The 16767-nt window shown below is 49.1% G+C and overlaps 3 protein-coding genes across 3 annotated transcripts; 2 read left to right on the forward strand and 1 right to left on the reverse strand.

Annotated features, from left to right (window-relative positions):
• Positions 1 to 7452: 7452 nt before the first annotated feature.
• On the forward strand, positions 7453 to 8154 carry FOXG_16234 (uncharacterized protein; the record flags this gene model as incomplete). Its single annotated transcript, XM_018396303.1, has 1 exon — positions 7453 to 8154. One exon carries the CDS (start codon positions 7453 to 7455, stop codon positions 8152 to 8154), a length of 702 nt encoding a protein of 233 aa, XP_018256859.1.
• Positions 8155 to 9273: 1119 nt separating this feature from the next.
• Positions 9274 to 10290, forward strand: FOXG_16235 (uncharacterized protein; the record flags this gene model as incomplete). The annotated part of the gene is made up of 3 exons (XM_018396304.1): positions 9274 to 9342; positions 9401 to 9548; positions 9596 to 10290. The coding sequence occupies 3 exons, from the start codon at positions 9274 to 9276 to the stop codon at positions 10288 to 10290; spliced, it is 912 nt and encodes a 303-aa protein (XP_018256860.1).
• Positions 10291 to 14343: 4053 nt separating this feature from the next.
• On the reverse strand, positions 14344 to 16636 carry FOXG_16237 (uncharacterized protein). The gene is made up of 2 exons (XM_018396305.1): positions 15973 to 16636; positions 14344 to 15914 (listed from the first exon to the last, which is right to left on the reverse strand). The coding sequence occupies exons 1-2, from the start codon at positions 15986 to 15988 to the stop codon at positions 15019 to 15021; spliced, it is 912 nt and encodes a 303-aa protein (XP_018256861.1). The 5' UTR covers positions 15989 to 16636; the 3' UTR covers positions 14344 to 15018.
• Positions 16637 to 16767: the final 131 nt, after the last annotated feature.

The following is a 16767-nucleotide window of genomic DNA, read 5'->3' on the forward strand; positions in this document are numbered from 1 at the left end:
AAATATATAATAGTTAGGTATATTATATTATAATTTGAACTAATTTAAAGCTAAGTAGACTTTTTGAGAGCAGTTTAAAAAAGTCCTTTTAAGGTGAAAAATGGCTTGCAACGCTCGCTTGTCTGCGACGCTCGCTTATCATGTACGTTATAGCTTTTAAAACTAAGATATTATTTTTTAGATTTTTTTTAATATTATATTATATCAAAATCCTGTTAAAATACAGTATAAATAGATTTTCTTTAATAACTCTATAAATAATTTAGCTATAATTCTCTTATAAAGTATATAGCTTTCTTATATAGATAAAAGTAAGTTATACAGCTTTTAGCTTTTTTAAACTTAGCCTGAATTCTATATAAGCTTTGTAAAGTCAGCTTTTTAGGTGTAAAGTGACGTGGGACACTCGCTTGTCTGAGACACTCGCTTATCATGTACGTTATATCACGGTGTTTGCGTTTGGCGTGGTATATGGCGTTGTGTCGTTTGGGGTATGACCAGGCCTGATCAGAAGAACAGAGAAGGCATTCATCAACCATTGGTCCCTTCGTTCTGCGCTTCCCTGATGGTCCGGACTGGCCTTTTTTGGGATATGTCGCACGGAACATGCAATCGAAGTTCAGGACCTCAGATGATGCTGATTCTACATCAATAGTAAGGTCAATAGTCATCTGGTGCTGTAATGAAGAAGCCATTATTAAGAGTAGCAGAGGCACAAAATAATACAGCGTATTATATCTACACACTTGAGTGGTGTTTGAGAGATTCCAATACTATAAACATGGGGAAAATCGGATGTTGTCAGGCGATAACGTGCCATCCGACCAGTCAGAGTGTGCAGCTTATCCTGATATCTATACTGACATGAACTTACGGACAAATTGTTCAGCTGCCTGCCTGGGAGGGATTTGATGAAGGGTCATGTGCTGAGGATTATATAATTATATAAAAGTCCGGAGACTACTCTTTTGCTGGTCCTGTAATATATGGCAAACTCCGAAATCCACGAGCAGTTCCTTGGAGGTTGGTAACTCGGCAGACCTTCTGATCGGGGAGCCGGGCTTCTGTGATATAGTCTTATTGATCAGACAACCTCTATTTACTGACTTAAGACGTCTCGCGCTTTCGGGCTATGCGCACTGATTAAATGTTGACGTAACCGCACAGACCTCCTTCACAATCATCACCATCAGTGCTAGGATCATTGTGCAGACAAAATTCAGACCATGGTGACCAGCCAATCACTACCTTACGTCCTGATCACAGTACTCCCACGCAAGATTCTAGTCCGTGCTAGCATTTTGCCGACCCACCACAATCCCTGGACCCTGGAGCATTCAATGAACCCCGCCATTGTATGCACACAGTGCATCTCAGCCGCAAATCTTTACGATTGCAACATGCTCTGCTCCGCGAGTTGGAAGAGACAGAATATGGTTCTAGACTCTCAGAGTAGGTGAGTCTTAGTGGCTGCGATCTCCTGATTTTATATAAACAGAGCATGATGATATGACCGGGCCATCAATACCCAACAATGAGGCCCGTGATTGAGGCTCTGTATGAATTTGGCCGCATTTCATAATGGCACCAGTAGCCACTGTATCATGGGATTTCAGGCTCGGTTCTAGCCAGCCGTATTCCCAAAGTCTCTGGCAAATGAGCATAAATTTCATCTATCTCGACTGAGGATTTGTTTAACTCGACCTTCTTCAGTTAACATACCAGATTCCACTACAGTTTAGTTCTGAAATTATTCTCCTACGCTGGGCATTGGATAGCCCCTCCTGAACCCTCTACTGTTACAAACTCTATCAGAACTATCCCATCCACTGCCCTGCAATTATGTCCCAGAGAATCTACTCCGAAGTACCTACTACTGTCATTAATGACAAGGACCTGACCTATGAAGGCGAGGCGCTCAGCGCTTTACACGAAAGAGCCCGGAGCGAGGCAATCAGGACGGCGCAAAGTCATAACGCCACCCCCAGATATGCCGCAGTACAAGGTTTGCACCAATCAATACCTTCACGAGAAGGCAAGGCTATTAACCAACTATCGATATGGGCATAGGAGATGCAGCACTCCCGTGCAAAAGCTGCATGGAGTTTTCCTGGTAGCAATTAAAATTGAATCCTATTGATATAAATCGCCTCTGTAATATTGATGATAATCGTGTAGCGTAGGGTTGCAAGTAAGAATAGCTATTATCAATGGTTCTTACATCAAGGACAATTACGCCTGTATCTTGACAAGTAGGATACCCTTGATTGTCATCTAATAAATGGCGTTAAGCGATATTGGAAATTGAAAACCATAACCCTTAACTTGACAATTTTGGTATTGCTTCTCAAGATATTCCTAGGACCAATTCTCTTCTTGGCCGACATCAGAGCCTCATACCTATCCCCAAAAGCCGTCTTCAGATCCAGCTCTCCATCATCCAAAAATCCCACAGAAGCAAGCTCAAGAATACTCTTGGGGTCCTGCTCAAGAAGCTCTTGCTTCAAGGCCAAAGTCCACTGGTCTGTCACCTTGGACGGAGCTTCTTCGGGCGATGCTGCGATGATCCTCAACCAGTAGTGATCAGAGCCGGGCGAGAAGACGGATTTTTATGCATGGCTTAGGTCCCGATGAAACTGGAAGAAAAAGCCAGGACTGGGGATAGTGTCGTTGTACTTGGCCAGGATCTTAACCATCTTGGGTCTAGGAATCTTGAAGTTGAGAGTCCGCGCTCGACCGTAAACACCATAACCAGCCGTCTCATCATTCTCGTCACAGTGAGTGGATTATGAGTTCGCGTTGACGATGTGTATGTCGCATGTACTCAGAGCTTCAATCTGGCCTATCCACTTGCGGCCCTCCTCGTGGTCATCATCTACCCAAGGGCATGACACAGAGAAACCGTTACCGATGCGAGGATCGCTACTCCAACGGGCTGCGAGGACAACCAGTTCGGGAAATCTTCAGCGCTGAAGAGTTTGTGGTAACCTTCAGCGAAGGTAGCCTAGGCTGCTTGATTGTTTCTCGACCCAAACGCAAAGGTACCTTCAAGCACCCGTGAGAAGAGCATGAATTAGCATCATATGGATATAAGTAACTCCAGAGTCCAAGCTTAGACTCACCTCTTTCAACGTGTACACTTTGATGGTCAACTCTGCGAATGACTCCGAAACTACCACCTCCATCTTGCAATGCGATCAACTCATCACCAGATGCATCAACAAGCGCACCTTCTACGTTGACGTACTTTGCTCCGTCAAGCTGATTAACCCCTAATCTACATTGTAGAGATAAAGGGTCGTACTGGCCTAGTGTTACTCAACCGATGTACCAACTGAAGCATTGGATGTAGATTCGCGGTTGTCCATATTCGTGACAGTACGGTCGATGTTTCTCATGTTGTTGTGATGTGTCTCTGCTGATCCAAAGCTTTTGCTAATTCCCTAGTAATAATCCAGCTCTAAGTTTTCCTAATATCAATGGTTCCCGAGTTCCTTCCTACAACAATTCAAAGACTCGTCTTCATTATAGAATTAGATCGGCCGTCCGGCTCCAGTGAATCCACAGTTTCCCAGTTCATCCGGAAGGGTAAGGTAGCAGTTGTCACAATGCTGGGCTCATAGCTGCTGCCAGAAAACAGTGCTGGATAGCCACGCTATGAAACTGAAACTGGGGGGAGTTTCAGTTTCACGAAACCGGGCGTCAGTATAGTTTCAGTTTCATATGAACCGGTTTCAGTTTCATACGAAACAATATCCAGTTGCAGTCCAAATTTTTGACAAGCTCGGCATCGATATACTCCTTATCTCCAAGTACCCCAAAGATGTTTGGTATTATCTGCCTACCTACACTACCAATTCCCTAGGCTCGCCATCACTTTCTGCCCTCTTACTCCTCTCTATATCTTCTTGGAGTATCCTTACAGCCGCGTCGATATCCTCCGCTTCCCTAAACACCCCTGCAAGAAGCGGCCTGCTCTTTCCCTTTGGAACGCTTATCCAACTTTTAATGCACTCACATGCCTCTACCATTTTGGCAGACATGCTACTTCTATCCCATCTAACCTGCCGTCTTGCGCCTGAGAAGGTTCGCTCTGCTTCCGTAGACATGGGGGGGGATGCAGAATATGTCAATAGCCATACGGCAGAGGAGGGGGAAATTCTCTCGCTGGGTCGGTTCAAGCCACCACTGTAAGGCCGTTTGTTGTCCAATCCCAACCTGTGAGCCCTGCGAAGCATCATCAAAACCAGGCCATTAGAAGCCTTCAAATTACTTACATAAATAAAGCGGTCGAATTCATCCTTCACCTCACTCGCTGTGCTGTACACCTTCTGCCTCCAGCGATCAAACTCATCGAGTTCTTGCTCTTTCTCCTGTTGTTCATCTGGGAGCTGGTAGCTCTTGTAGTCTGTGGACCAGATCTCCCTTACAGCCTTCACGGCATTGCTGACCCAGGCTGGGTTTCTCTTCCACTGCTCACTCAGATAGCTCTTTCGGAGTGCTGGGTGGAGGAGAATACCGGCCACGTACACCGGGGCTTGTTCGGTAAGCTGGTAATACTTCTCGAACTTTAGCCAAGCCACGTGAAAGCGCGTATAGAAGCGTGGGCCACTGAAAGCCCGGTTTTTAGTCCGCGTGAAGTGATGATGGAAGAAATCCATATGGGAGAGAACTTCATCGAGTGTATTCTCCCGGCCTTGGCGCACCGAGATCTGGTGGAATACTTGTAAGAACGCATGAATATCTCCTAGTTCGTTCCAGTCGTTGTGGTCCAGTGCATCTTTCTCGATTTTGGCATGATTTTCTTGAATCCAATCCATGAACTTTGCCCGATTCTCAATTGCCACGTCAATGAGGCGAAACCATGAATTCCAACGTGTGTCATTGTCCCTCGGCAAGGCCCTGCCAATCTCGGCCTTGAAGTCGTTGTAAATGCTGGTAGAGCTCCTTGAATATATGCACAAGTTGTGAAGTTTCCCCAGAACACTAAACTCCCGCCATTCCTCGGTAGCTTGTGCCTTCGTAATAATGCCCCCTTCTTCTCTTTCGGATAGCCTGCACAGCCGCTCATACGCCTCATCAATCCCCTCTCTCTCATCCTCTTGAATCTTCTTTGCTTTACTCCGAAAGAGGAAGGCTTGAACGATGAGGTTCATGATGTGGCCACTGCAGCGTAGTCGCCTGGCAACCGGATCTAAACCATCAATCTCTTTTGCGATATCGTCAAGCATAGTGTCGTTAGCGTCGTGGTTATCCATCGTAAAGTAGCCAACCTTTCCTCTGAGATCGTACTCTTCGACAACCTCCAGGAAAGCCTTGGCTTGCAATTTCCCGTTGTGGCTTCCTTTGAACTCGCGCAGCGACAATAACGCTTGAGCGACTCCTCTCGTCTCCGCATCTACAAAATGGACCACGATTGCCTGGTATGCCGCCTTCTGTTCCGATGAGGTCCACATGTCAATGGTGAAGTGGACCATAGATGAGAGAGAATTATGAAGCTTCTTGACGAGTCCTTGTTTTTGTTGAGCGAAAGTCTTTTTGAGAAGCTTCGGCACCGCTCTGCGGCTGCGTAGGAGGACGTCCCGGGCCATATAGTTGCAGGAGAGTATAACAGCATGAAACTCGGGGTACTCGATGAATGTGTGGGCGATATTGCGAACCGCAAGAAGCCTGGCAAGTGCTTTCTCGAATGCAGGAATATTAATAGCGTTTGCCAAATATTTTTCCTCAGTAAGGTCTCGACTGGCTTGACGTTCCTCCTGCCTTCCGAACAAGTCCGTAATGGTGCCATGTTGCTGCTTCTTCAGATCCGACCTTCCCACATGCTCTATCACCCGGATGCCATGAAAGTCCCGCAGGTGCTTGCGGGCTCGACTCAGGTTCGTCGTTATCGAATTAGGCTTTTTCGTGGAGTCGCAGTGCTTGCAGTACCAAATTTCGTGGTATGAGGTATCGCGAGCTTTCTCCCCTCTCTCTTCATAAGGGCCACGCGCCTCGTTCCAAGTGCTTTTGTTCGTACGGCCTTTGGCGCGCTTGCCAGCCCGATCAGAGAGAGAGAGTGATCCAATGTGTGCTTCGCGGGAACGGGAGAACCAGGAGAAGCAGACCCCAAGAGCTCATCAGAAGGCTCCGATAACAAGGGAGCGGGCGAAGCTGATGACATGTTGTCGGACAATTAATTCCACAGGGATCAGTGATGGCACCAGTCAACTGATAAGAATTAACTAAAGAACAAATGAAATTGAACCGCCATGTGTTCGGGCACAGCTATTTAAGCTCATGTCGTTAGGATTGGAGTCCTTGATGCGACAAGCTGGACGTAAAACCGGAGACACGACTCCAAAGTACGGGCCGCGTTTCACATCCAGTCGCACGAACCTAGTGGTGATATGCGACACATATTTACTATTAGCAAGTTTCTAACTGCGTTGAAGGCATTTGGTTTGCAAAATTTTCTTGGTTAAGTACTAAGATATTTGGGACTCATCGGGCGTATATGAAACATATGAAACCGACTGAAACATATGAAACTGGGGGAGTTACTGTTTCATACGAAACCGGGTCCAGGGACTGTTTCAGTTTCATATGAAACAGTATGAAACAACACGCGTGGCTATCCAGCACTGCTGATAACACGCCAAAGACCAGCCGTCACGTCAGAGACCTGGGGAAGAACAAGAGCCCCTCTACCAGAAGGCGGTATTCTGTGATATCAAAAGGGTTTGAAACCCAAGAGTCCAAGATCGCCTCTTTGAGCACCAGAATAGCCAGCCTGGAGGAGGAAGTGGCCGGTTGAGCAGAGGCAAGAAGAGAAAGGCGATACCGAACCCCAATAAGAAATTTATCACGCTGGTAGAGGCTCTAGCAGCTGTTGACACTATTTCAGAGCCAAACGAAGCAATTGAAGGGGTGGATGTTGCTGAGGATGTGATCGAGGTGGGAGTGATAGAAGAGGATGAGAGGTCAAATTCAGGGAAGGAAGAATTAGGTGTCGTACGCACCCGCACAGGGCGTGAGGTTAAAAGACCCAGAAAATATCAAAACAGATTCAATTTTGATCTAAATTTTAGTGATAAACTTATTTTTACTATTTTTATTAAGTTTTTCCCATGAGGTTAAAAAAGTGCATTATGTATGGGGAAATCTTTTTTTCGCTGACCGGCAGGTGGGTATGACCGGCAGGTGGGTACTGCATGGTAAATACATCCTTGGATAGTTATCTCCAGATTTCGCTTCTACTTCCACTTCCAAATGACTTCACTTATTGACTGGGGCATTAACACTCAAGATGAGCCTCATTATGGGGAGACATGCCTGAAGGTCTACACCCATGGGATTGGCACATTTCATCCAACACTCTCTATACCATCTGTGCAGTTCCTGAGCCATTGATATCGCCTTCTTCCTCTGAGTACTGCGTGAATGATGCTATTACGGGCAGCATGGTGAATGATGAGGGACTGTACTCTGCACCGTTATCAGGATCTCTGTCCAGCACGCACGGCGTCGAAGAATATTTTCAACCTGCAAGTCGAATACAGCAAGCAAGCATGCGTGTACGAAGAGGCAAGCTTGGACATTCTGCAAGATCACCACGGAAGCTTAAGCATTGCCACTGAATCGATCCCAAATTCGACTCCACCTGAGGCCGAACCTGCACTGCCCACTGGCGTGAAGGTCAGCGCTAGCATCAAGACCCACACGAATGCGGTTACAAAGGCTGAGGGGAAGAAAAGAAACAGACGAAAGCCCAGTGACAAAAAGAATGCAAGAAGGACGAAGACTGAACTCAACAAGGAAGAGAAAAAACGCTACATGAAGATTTTGGAGAGGAACCGAAGAGCTGCGGCGGATTGTCGTGCCCGAAAGCAAGAGCAACAAGACAAGTTGAACGCAGAGGTGGAGAAGCTCCAAGACCAGCACAAAGAGCTATCTGCTTCCTGCAACGAGCTGAGGGAAACAGCTTACCAACTAAAGCTCGAGCTCCTGAGGCACGGCGACTGCGACTGCACCCTCATTCGGCGATATATCGCAAGTGAAGCGGTCAATTCTGTCGAAACTCTGATTTCGAAACAATCTCCCTTCAGCAGTCCCAACTGCATCACTGCCAGTGCCAGTAGCCCGAGACGAGGACTGGGCGGAAATAACGGATGAATAAACCACCTGGCATGTTCCCATGAAACTGGAGTCTAGTGGCTGTTTTAGTGGTAGATGCTGCTGATGAGTCTCTTATCATGTTATGGTCTAGGACAAGGGATGCAGGATGAAGGGACGGGCGATTGCGACAGGAAAAGATGATTGATTTTGTTCGTACTGTGGGCATTAATGGTGCATTGAAGTGACACCAATAAGGGTGGAACAACTCGTTATATCGTCATAGGGTAATTAGCCAAACTTTGAATACAGCAGCTTGGCCAATAATTGATGTTGGACGCTGGGACTAGTTCAACAGCCGTCAGCCACCGTACGTTAAGTTAGCTGATAACAGATAAGCGATGTAACCATCGGGATCTGTAAAAACATTGGGTACCGCTGCCTGAGATGATGGACATCGAACCATGGCCAGTCAGATTGGTTAGCTTCTTCAGACCGAGATCGAGATCACCAAGACCCTGATGGTGATGAAACGCACGAATCGCAAACGCAGACAGCTATGTATATTGATATCAGGTGATGTGGCTTGGCTGCATCTCACCACTATTCGACATTATCGTAATCAACGCCATGCCCCGATAAGTCTTTAGTTTTGTCGGGTAACCGGATGCAACTCCTGCAGGGCCTCGACCCTCGGCTATCCCTTTGAGTGCCACAGCCCTTAGGCGGGGTCACGACAGGGGTATAGAGCCAACCAAGATAAATGAAACTAACGGTACTTTTCCACACATACTAATTTGTATGATGGTAAAAGTCCCAGCAGTTTTGATAGTTACAAAGAGCTACCTTACAGACTTGGCAAATCTCTTATGAACTTCCGGTACCCTGCACGTACTAACCTTATGACTAAGCTAAGTGGGGCGAGTGACTCTCCTAAGGGCTGTGGCACTCAAAGGGATAGCCCAGACGCGAGGAGAGTCGAGACCTCCCAGCACATTGAGGTAAGGTAGGTCGGAAAATATTGGGGAATAACACAAATTGATGTGCCATATCACAAGCTTTGCGTATCACATACCAACGCCACCAGCTCCGGGCTGTTGTATATAATTCTTTGTGCCAGAGGCATTGAGCTAGTCTCTCCCCTTCAAGACATCGCCATCATTGGATGCACAGATTATTATGAGCACCGCTGCTATTATTTCGGACTTTAACGTTTTCGAATGGGACGGAACGCCATTTTCCTCCAAGGTAAGTAGCGGTCGGTATTCGACAGATGCAGGACGACATGAACCCTTGTCGCATTTAGGTAATCTTCCAATCATTGCACAATTTCACCTGTCCGTGTGGCCAAGACACCGGTGCTCTCACAACACCTTGCCACCCCTCATGGCAGTCCAGGTTGACACCTCACTCACAGTCGACATTCGATAATATCCTCAGTCAATTCGAGCAGGGTAAGATGCCCATGGTCTTATCGAATGCAGAGAATGACCTTCTACAGACCCTGTGTTCCTCGATCCCTTGTACCGGGCACCTGGGTATTATCTTCGGCCAATCTCGCCCATCCCCAACATACCCCTCACCCAACCGCGACCAAACCCCTCTTCAAGTCAGCTGCACAAGACAGGAAAAGCCTCCTCTTGTATCACCAATAGTTGTATTGGGAATGATGACCTACCTGCACAGAGCGGAGAGGGGCCGCAGTCGAAGCATTCCATCAAGAACCTCGATTCATCCTGGGCCGACATGAACCAGGCAAAAGTCCTGCCGCCAGCACTTACTGCGGGGCTTTTGGAGCGACGCGACTCGACAACGAGCAATGAAGAGAGTCTTGTGGGCTTGGAAAAAACTCCCACTCAAGTGAAGATGCGCTCGGCATCACGCAGGCCAAAGAAGGTCGTCAAGAAACCCGCACTCCCTGCGCATGTCGTTCAAGCTAGGGAGTGCCATAACAATGTTGAGAAACAGTACCGCACCCGCTTGAAGCAGAAATTCGAGCGACTATTGGCTGTGCTCCAAGCTTCAAAGGCGAAAGACGAGTCCGGCCACGAAGAAGATCCGGAAGCACCGGGCTGTGGTTACAGTCGAGGGGAGGTGTTGGATTTCGCAAGGCAGCGCATCCTCGCCCTCGAGGAGGAGAACAGACATCTGTCTGATCAGATACAGCATCTGGACAGGGGCTTTACGATCGTATAATGACACAAAAGAAGCTGGATGTCGGCAACGACAACATGTACATAGGTAGTGCTATAAGATGTTTGTGGATGTGAGTATGGCAAACCACTCACTTATTATATGTATTTGCTTTGCTTTGCATGAGACACTTTGAGGTCCGTGCGCTCCACTTACCGCAACTGGCGGAACAACTGCTTTGCGGCGTAAAGGTTGTCCTGGTTGCTACATATCTTTGATGCTCGATAACAAGGCTAGCATCATCTGCCGGGCTCAAACTGGAGCCCGTGGAGAGTGCAAGCCTCCATATGCTAATCTTGAGACTAAAAGATACTAAATTCGACTGGAATTGGCAGACTATGATTAAGTTCCCTAGTACATCCGGCAGATAGTAAACTCTTTGTAACTGGTCAATAGAACACAGATTTGGTCCTAGTAGGATATCTAAACATTTTCTATCCGTCCATCATATACATGGATCTGCTGTGGTCTTTCCAGTCTACAAGCGTTGGTAACAAAGTTATGAATACATACAGGGCACGTATCATGTTCTGCAAGGTACCATGCTGCGATACAATCAGAATGAAAAATATGTATGTATGTATGTATATTTTTCGTCCGGGGGGCCGTGAGGCCCGTAAAGTCCCCTATTGGGGCACAGGACCTGCTGAGCTAGAGTTTCTAGTGCTAAAATCTACGTAAAGCATTCGCAAATTACAGAACAGACCAGTATCTAGCATATCATCGGCTCAAAAGCGCGTCCTGTCGAGCCTGTTACCCGTCAGCGGGATGACCAGGTGCGGCTATCATAGCGATAGCCGCTGTATCAGTCAGTCTTTAGTGAGACTGGGGAGAGGCGGCGGCATGACCGCACAAGGCGGCCGAGCCCATGAGAATAAAGAAAAGAAACAAAGAAACAGAAGGGAAAGGAAGATAGAAGGAGAGGAGGAGACGCAAATGCATCTCCTATCTGCCTCGTTTAGTAACTAGTGCATATCCTTTCGAAGAAGGCGCTTGATTTGGTCAACTTGATGTACTTGTCGAAGTTCCTTCCCATTGCGAGGTTGACCGCCGCAGTCGGCGAGGGGACGAGCCTTATTCGACACCGCGCGGTACTTTCCTGTAGTAGAAGACATGGCTAGGTGCTTTGCGTCGTCCGCGCGAGCAAGTCACCCGCGCGTCGTTGTGGTTGAATCATTCGTGGTATGCAGCGAAATCCCCATGGAGGGATCTTGCTGCGAGTAGATGGTGTAGGGCAGCCCGAGGGAGCGAGAGTTCCGGTGGGCAACATATAGTCGCCTTGACATTCAATCTCTTGTATTGCTCGGGAATGGAGATTGTTCACCATATTTCGAAAGCTTCTTTTGGTTTCTGCCTCGCCACCTTTCGCAGGTATGCTAGCGTCTGCTGAGCGCCTTCCGGTTCTGGTAGCGAGGACGCTGCCTTTGCTAGTTTATCGGCTTGTTCGCTGCCGGGAATGTCTGTGTGGCCAGGTATCTAGCGTACTAGACAGACTACAATGTCCCGTGCCGCTGATCCTGGGAGGTTCAGAGCGGCCTTAGGCCCTCCAGTGCTCCTGTAGCTTCAGCGTCAAAGACTTCGGCAGGTCTAAGACGGCCCGAGCCCTCGCAGATGGAGAGGTCCTTCTGGTGAATGGCGAAGCCATAGCTGGCTGCTCCCTCCGAAGACAATAAGCCGTCTGAGTATACGATCTAGGTGGTTAGGTCTACTGTCTCAACCCACTGGAGGAAGGCCTCGGCCGATTGCTCTTTCGGGGCTGTCTGCAGGGGTGTATCTTATCCCTTGCCGAAGCATTTCTGCATGAGGGCTGGTCGTGGACAGGGTGCGAGGAGTTCATTGGTCCTCCGAAGACGGGTTCTAAAGCTGCTCTCTGTTGGAGCTTGGTACTTCCGCTTAATGAGCTGATGGTATGTGGGCTGCCTGGGTGGAAGCGTGCGCTTCGCGAGGGGGTGAGCCTCATCAAGGGATTTAAGCCGGGCGGAGAAACAGTATCGACGTGCTTCAAGAAGCTGAGTGATAGGTGGTATCCCGCTTTCCCGATGGAGGATGGCGACTGGGGTCGTCTTCCAGACAGGGACTATAGCTCGCATAGATTGAACTATAGCCTTGTTCATTCTCTGCAGGAGATGTTGGATACTTGACGGCCGGTCTTTGGACGGTTGGTCCCACCGCGGTTGGGTTGCCCCTGGGTACCATACTTCGGTGCCGTAGCGGACCATTTCTTCGACAGAACGTGATGACGCAGCGGCCGTTTCCTCGACCGTGTCACCGACGCACAGGATGGCTGTGTCATCTGCATAGCCGAACCGGCCTTGAGGGTTGCTCAGTCGGTAGGTGGGCTCTGTATATAACAGAAAGAGGATCGGCGATACCGGCGATCCCCGAGGGAGACCGCACTGGAGAGGAGAGAGCGGGGTGATTATATCTTGGTACCTAACACAAGCAGATCGGTCATCCATAAAGGATCTGGCCCATCGGGCGAGATGTTCGGGCCAGCCCTGTTCCCGAAGTCGCAGAATCAGTCTGTTGCGCAGGACAGTGTCGAACGCGCCTTGGATATCCATCGTGACCAGCGTGGCCACCTTCTTGCGAGCAAATGCCTCCTCAATGTCGTGAACTAGGGCGGCTACGAGGTCTGTTGCAGACCTCTTTGGAAGCGCTCCAGCTTGTTGCGGGTGAAGGACTCCATAGTAAATACATGCCCACGCGAGACGGCGCGCTACTAACAGTTCCAGTCCCTTGCCGAGGCAGGAGAACAGAGAGATGGGCCGTCAGGTCTCTGCGTCCGGGTTTGGCGATCATAACCACCTCGGCCGCTCTGAAAGGCTTTGGGTGGTGGTTTATGGCCAGGCACCCCTCGAAGAGGCGGCGAACGTGTGTTCCGATAATATGCCATACTGCTGTGAGGAGCTTGACTGTGATGTTATCTGCCCCCGGCGATGTATTCCCGGTACAGAGGGTCGCGTCCTGTGCTTCTTCTAGAGAGATTTCCTGCGGGAATGGGATCGTTTTGCGAGGGCTGACTTCGATTCAGGGATTCTGGATATCATCCTCAGCTGTCCGACGCTCTAGAGTTGCTCGCCGGAGCGCGTTGGCCTTGTCGAGCTGGGTTTCGTAGACTATGTCGTCCACTTGGAGTGGAGGCGGTTGGAAGGCTCCTGGCGATCTCAGCCATCGGACGGCCTTGAAAACGGAACTGCTGTCTGAGAAGCTGTTGATCAAGTTCCGCCAATAAAGCCTTTTGGTGCGGCGGACCACATGGTGGAAATCTCGCTTGGTTATTTGAACCTCTTGGTTGAATCCGAGAGGGTACAGCCTTCTGATCGCCCGATACCCGGCAGCAGCAAGGGCGCACTCTTCGGTCCACCACGGAGCGTTGCGTGCTCCCTTCCTCGCAGGCCGGCCCGCTGCCTTTGCTGCTGATTGCAAGAGGCTCACTAGTGTGGATGCGAGCTTGTCTAGTTCTAGTGGGCTTGAGGCGGCGACGGGGATCGCCGTCGATCCCAGCTCTACGATTTCGACGAAGCGCTTGAGCTCGTCGTTCTGGCGATAAAAGTTGACTATTGTTGTATCGTTGACCGTTTTTACCTGTATCGCCAACACCTTCCGTGGCTTCTTTAGCTGTGTCGCCGACAGCTCCTGTGACACTACCGACGGTGTCTCCCAGGCCGCCGGACTTCTTGACTTTGGACTGGGTTGTGTATTCGCTCTTTCCCTCGTCGTGGGAGTCGTCCTCCTCCTCAGGCTTTCCTTGTCCTATAGGCATGATCTTGCCGAGGACATCGCCCGAAGAGCTGACAACATCACCGGTGGTGTTGACGGTGTTGCCCATGAGGTTCTTGAGGTTATAGGTGTCGGCGATCTTGTCAACAATGTTGCCGGCGTCATCTAGGACATCTCCGGCATCATTCAGGACGCCAGCTCCGCTCCTGGGGACTGACTCAAAGTTGACTGCAATCGGGACGATAAGTCCCATATACATCTTAATACTGGGGCCCGACTGGAGTATCACCGCAATGACGATCGCACGCCCCATTATGTAAAATACACAACGTGACAACATCACCACATTCTGGTCAACACTTTGATACACTCACCCCATCGTATTCGTGCGTATCTAACACAACTCAACCAAGAACCTACACACATTCAATGTGGCACATGAGAGAATCAGGGCTCGTGACACTTTTATCTAAGGGAGCGACGAAGGTTAGCCTCCTATACCAATGTTCAATCTGCCGATATCATAGGCAGTAGGATGCTGCCCGATGTTAGTTGTAGTCGTTCACTCTCATCGCGATCCTTGCCTCATTTCTATCCTCATTTCAACACCGTGTGACATTTGCCTGGTCAATTCGTTAGGGCGACATCAGGTAGCAATTTATAACAATCCGGATCGTTTGGGGCTTATTATCACAATATAAATTATGTAAGATATTATGTACCTTTAATTTAACGCGTTTTAATTGGCTGGAGCCCCCTGAAGTGACCGTGGTGGAGGTTTACAACATTAAGGGAAACAAGCGCATTGCCGCCAGTGCTACCATTGCCAGAACTTAAAAAGTCCAGGAAAGCCTAAGAGGGATGGCCTGGACTCTATGCCTGAGGTACCATGGAAAACGAGCATCCAGTGCCAACGGATTTTCCCTTCCAGAGCAGCCATCGGATGGTTTGGAACATTCCATCATGTTCCTGCGCAGTCATTCCCTGTTTCTTGGCGATCCTTCGTTTTCAACTCTTGTCTTGGTCGCCGGCTTGTGTCTCGCCATTCGCATCGGCTTTGAAATCGAGCGGAGTTTCCTGGCTCGACGAGGACACTGTACCATCAGAGGCAGATCCCTTTAGCCGTCGGAGATTTCCACGAAGCTCGAGGTTCTTGCGTTCCAACTCAGCGCGCCCCTGCTCCAGTAATTGTATATGCTTGCGAGCCATTTCCAGAACTTCACCCTTGCTCACACGGCGGTCCGCGTCATTCCCCTCCGAGTCGTCAGTATCGCCATTTCCGTTGTTCGCCGCGCGAAGTTGTTCTGGTAGGACGCTGAGAAGGGATTCGAATTGGGCATTGAGACGATTTCGATACTGCTTCTCGACAAGATTGTGGGAGGCGCGCGTTCGGCGTTCCTTGGGGGTATCGTTTGGCCGGGAATGACTGTTTTTCGAAGTATGAGACGCGCTTCTGAGCTTTGCTTGACGGCTAGAAGCTGTTGATGCTGCAGAAGCCATCGGCGTGGATCCAGACCCAATGCTGGCGCGGCTGTACTGCGGCGTGAAGCTGGGACTGGCAGCGTCCGATACCGAGGGAGCGCCACCAGTATTAGCAAGGGATGTTTCGGAAGACTTTCTGTTATCTCTTTTCTGTCGTCGAGATCGGGCGGTTCGCTTTTGTCGTGAGCTCGAGGTATGGTCATCTTCTTGTGCTCCGTCTAGGCCCGGCTCTGCCCAGGGCTTGCTCGCTACTGTCCCTAGAGAAAATGCGTCTGATTGTTGTCGGTAGGCTGTTGTTCGGTTATAATCGGAGGCAGTTTGAACATCTTGAGACAGGTCTGACGTGGGAAGACCACCATATGTTGGTTGATCTAGACTGAGGTCCCAAGGAATGGGCTCCATGATATCCATTGACGTATCCGCTACATCCATTGAGTTTAGTCACGGCTGCGAGTTCCAAGTAGCTTTGGTGTGACATACAGAAATTTAGTGTCATATCTACATCCAGAATGGGTGATGAGATGCAGTCAGATTCTGGAGAGGAATCGGCTGTGCTCTGGAAAGGCGACTGTGCAGGGCCATCGAAAAAAAGGCCCGGGAAGTCCTTCCCATAGTAGTTTTCGTAAAATGGTGTCTTATTGGAGTAATAGTCGGATCTGGGAATGGGTTGATCCCACACAGGTGGAAATTGACCGATTTCTGACGCCACAGCCTAACAAACGATGAGCATGTTCTTCAAGTTGGAATATGACAATGCCCCACGGTTTGTTCCAGGGATCTGGATACTTAATGATGTGCCGCGGAAACTTACGCGAGAGCGCCACAGGGATGCCGGCTTTTGGGGGAATGTGGAGCAGGATGCTGGGGAGAAGGATGTGTTTGGGTAGGCTGATTTGCACGGAGTAGCTGGGGGTAGAACCCCGAGTGGATTCAGTGACAGAGGATCCCTGGTACTTACATTTTCACTTGTGCGACATGACAGGACCAGGTCAAAAGGACATATCGTAGCGTCCATTTTCGTGCGGGAGATAAGGTCAGTGTGACCTCAACAGTGATTTTTGCGCTGTCTAGAGAATGGATTACGTGCGAGATAGCCTGATGGGCGAGAACCATGATTCTTCAGGGACTTGATATAACCTTGGAGTTGAAGTATTTCTGGATGCCGGGAATAACACTGTCCGGCAGCAACTTAATCCTTGATGAAAGTATGGGCTGATTACAACGGCCATTGCCGAGTCACGGGGAATATTATGTAGGCCCAAAATCATCTGATAC

This window comes from Fusarium oxysporum, chromosome 6 (genome assembly GCF_000149955.1).
Source record: "Fusarium oxysporum f. sp. lycopersici 4287 chromosome 6, whole genome shotgun sequence".
In the NCBI taxonomy this organism is placed as follows: Eukaryota; Fungi; Ascomycota; class Sordariomycetes; order Hypocreales; family Nectriaceae; genus Fusarium; species Fusarium oxysporum.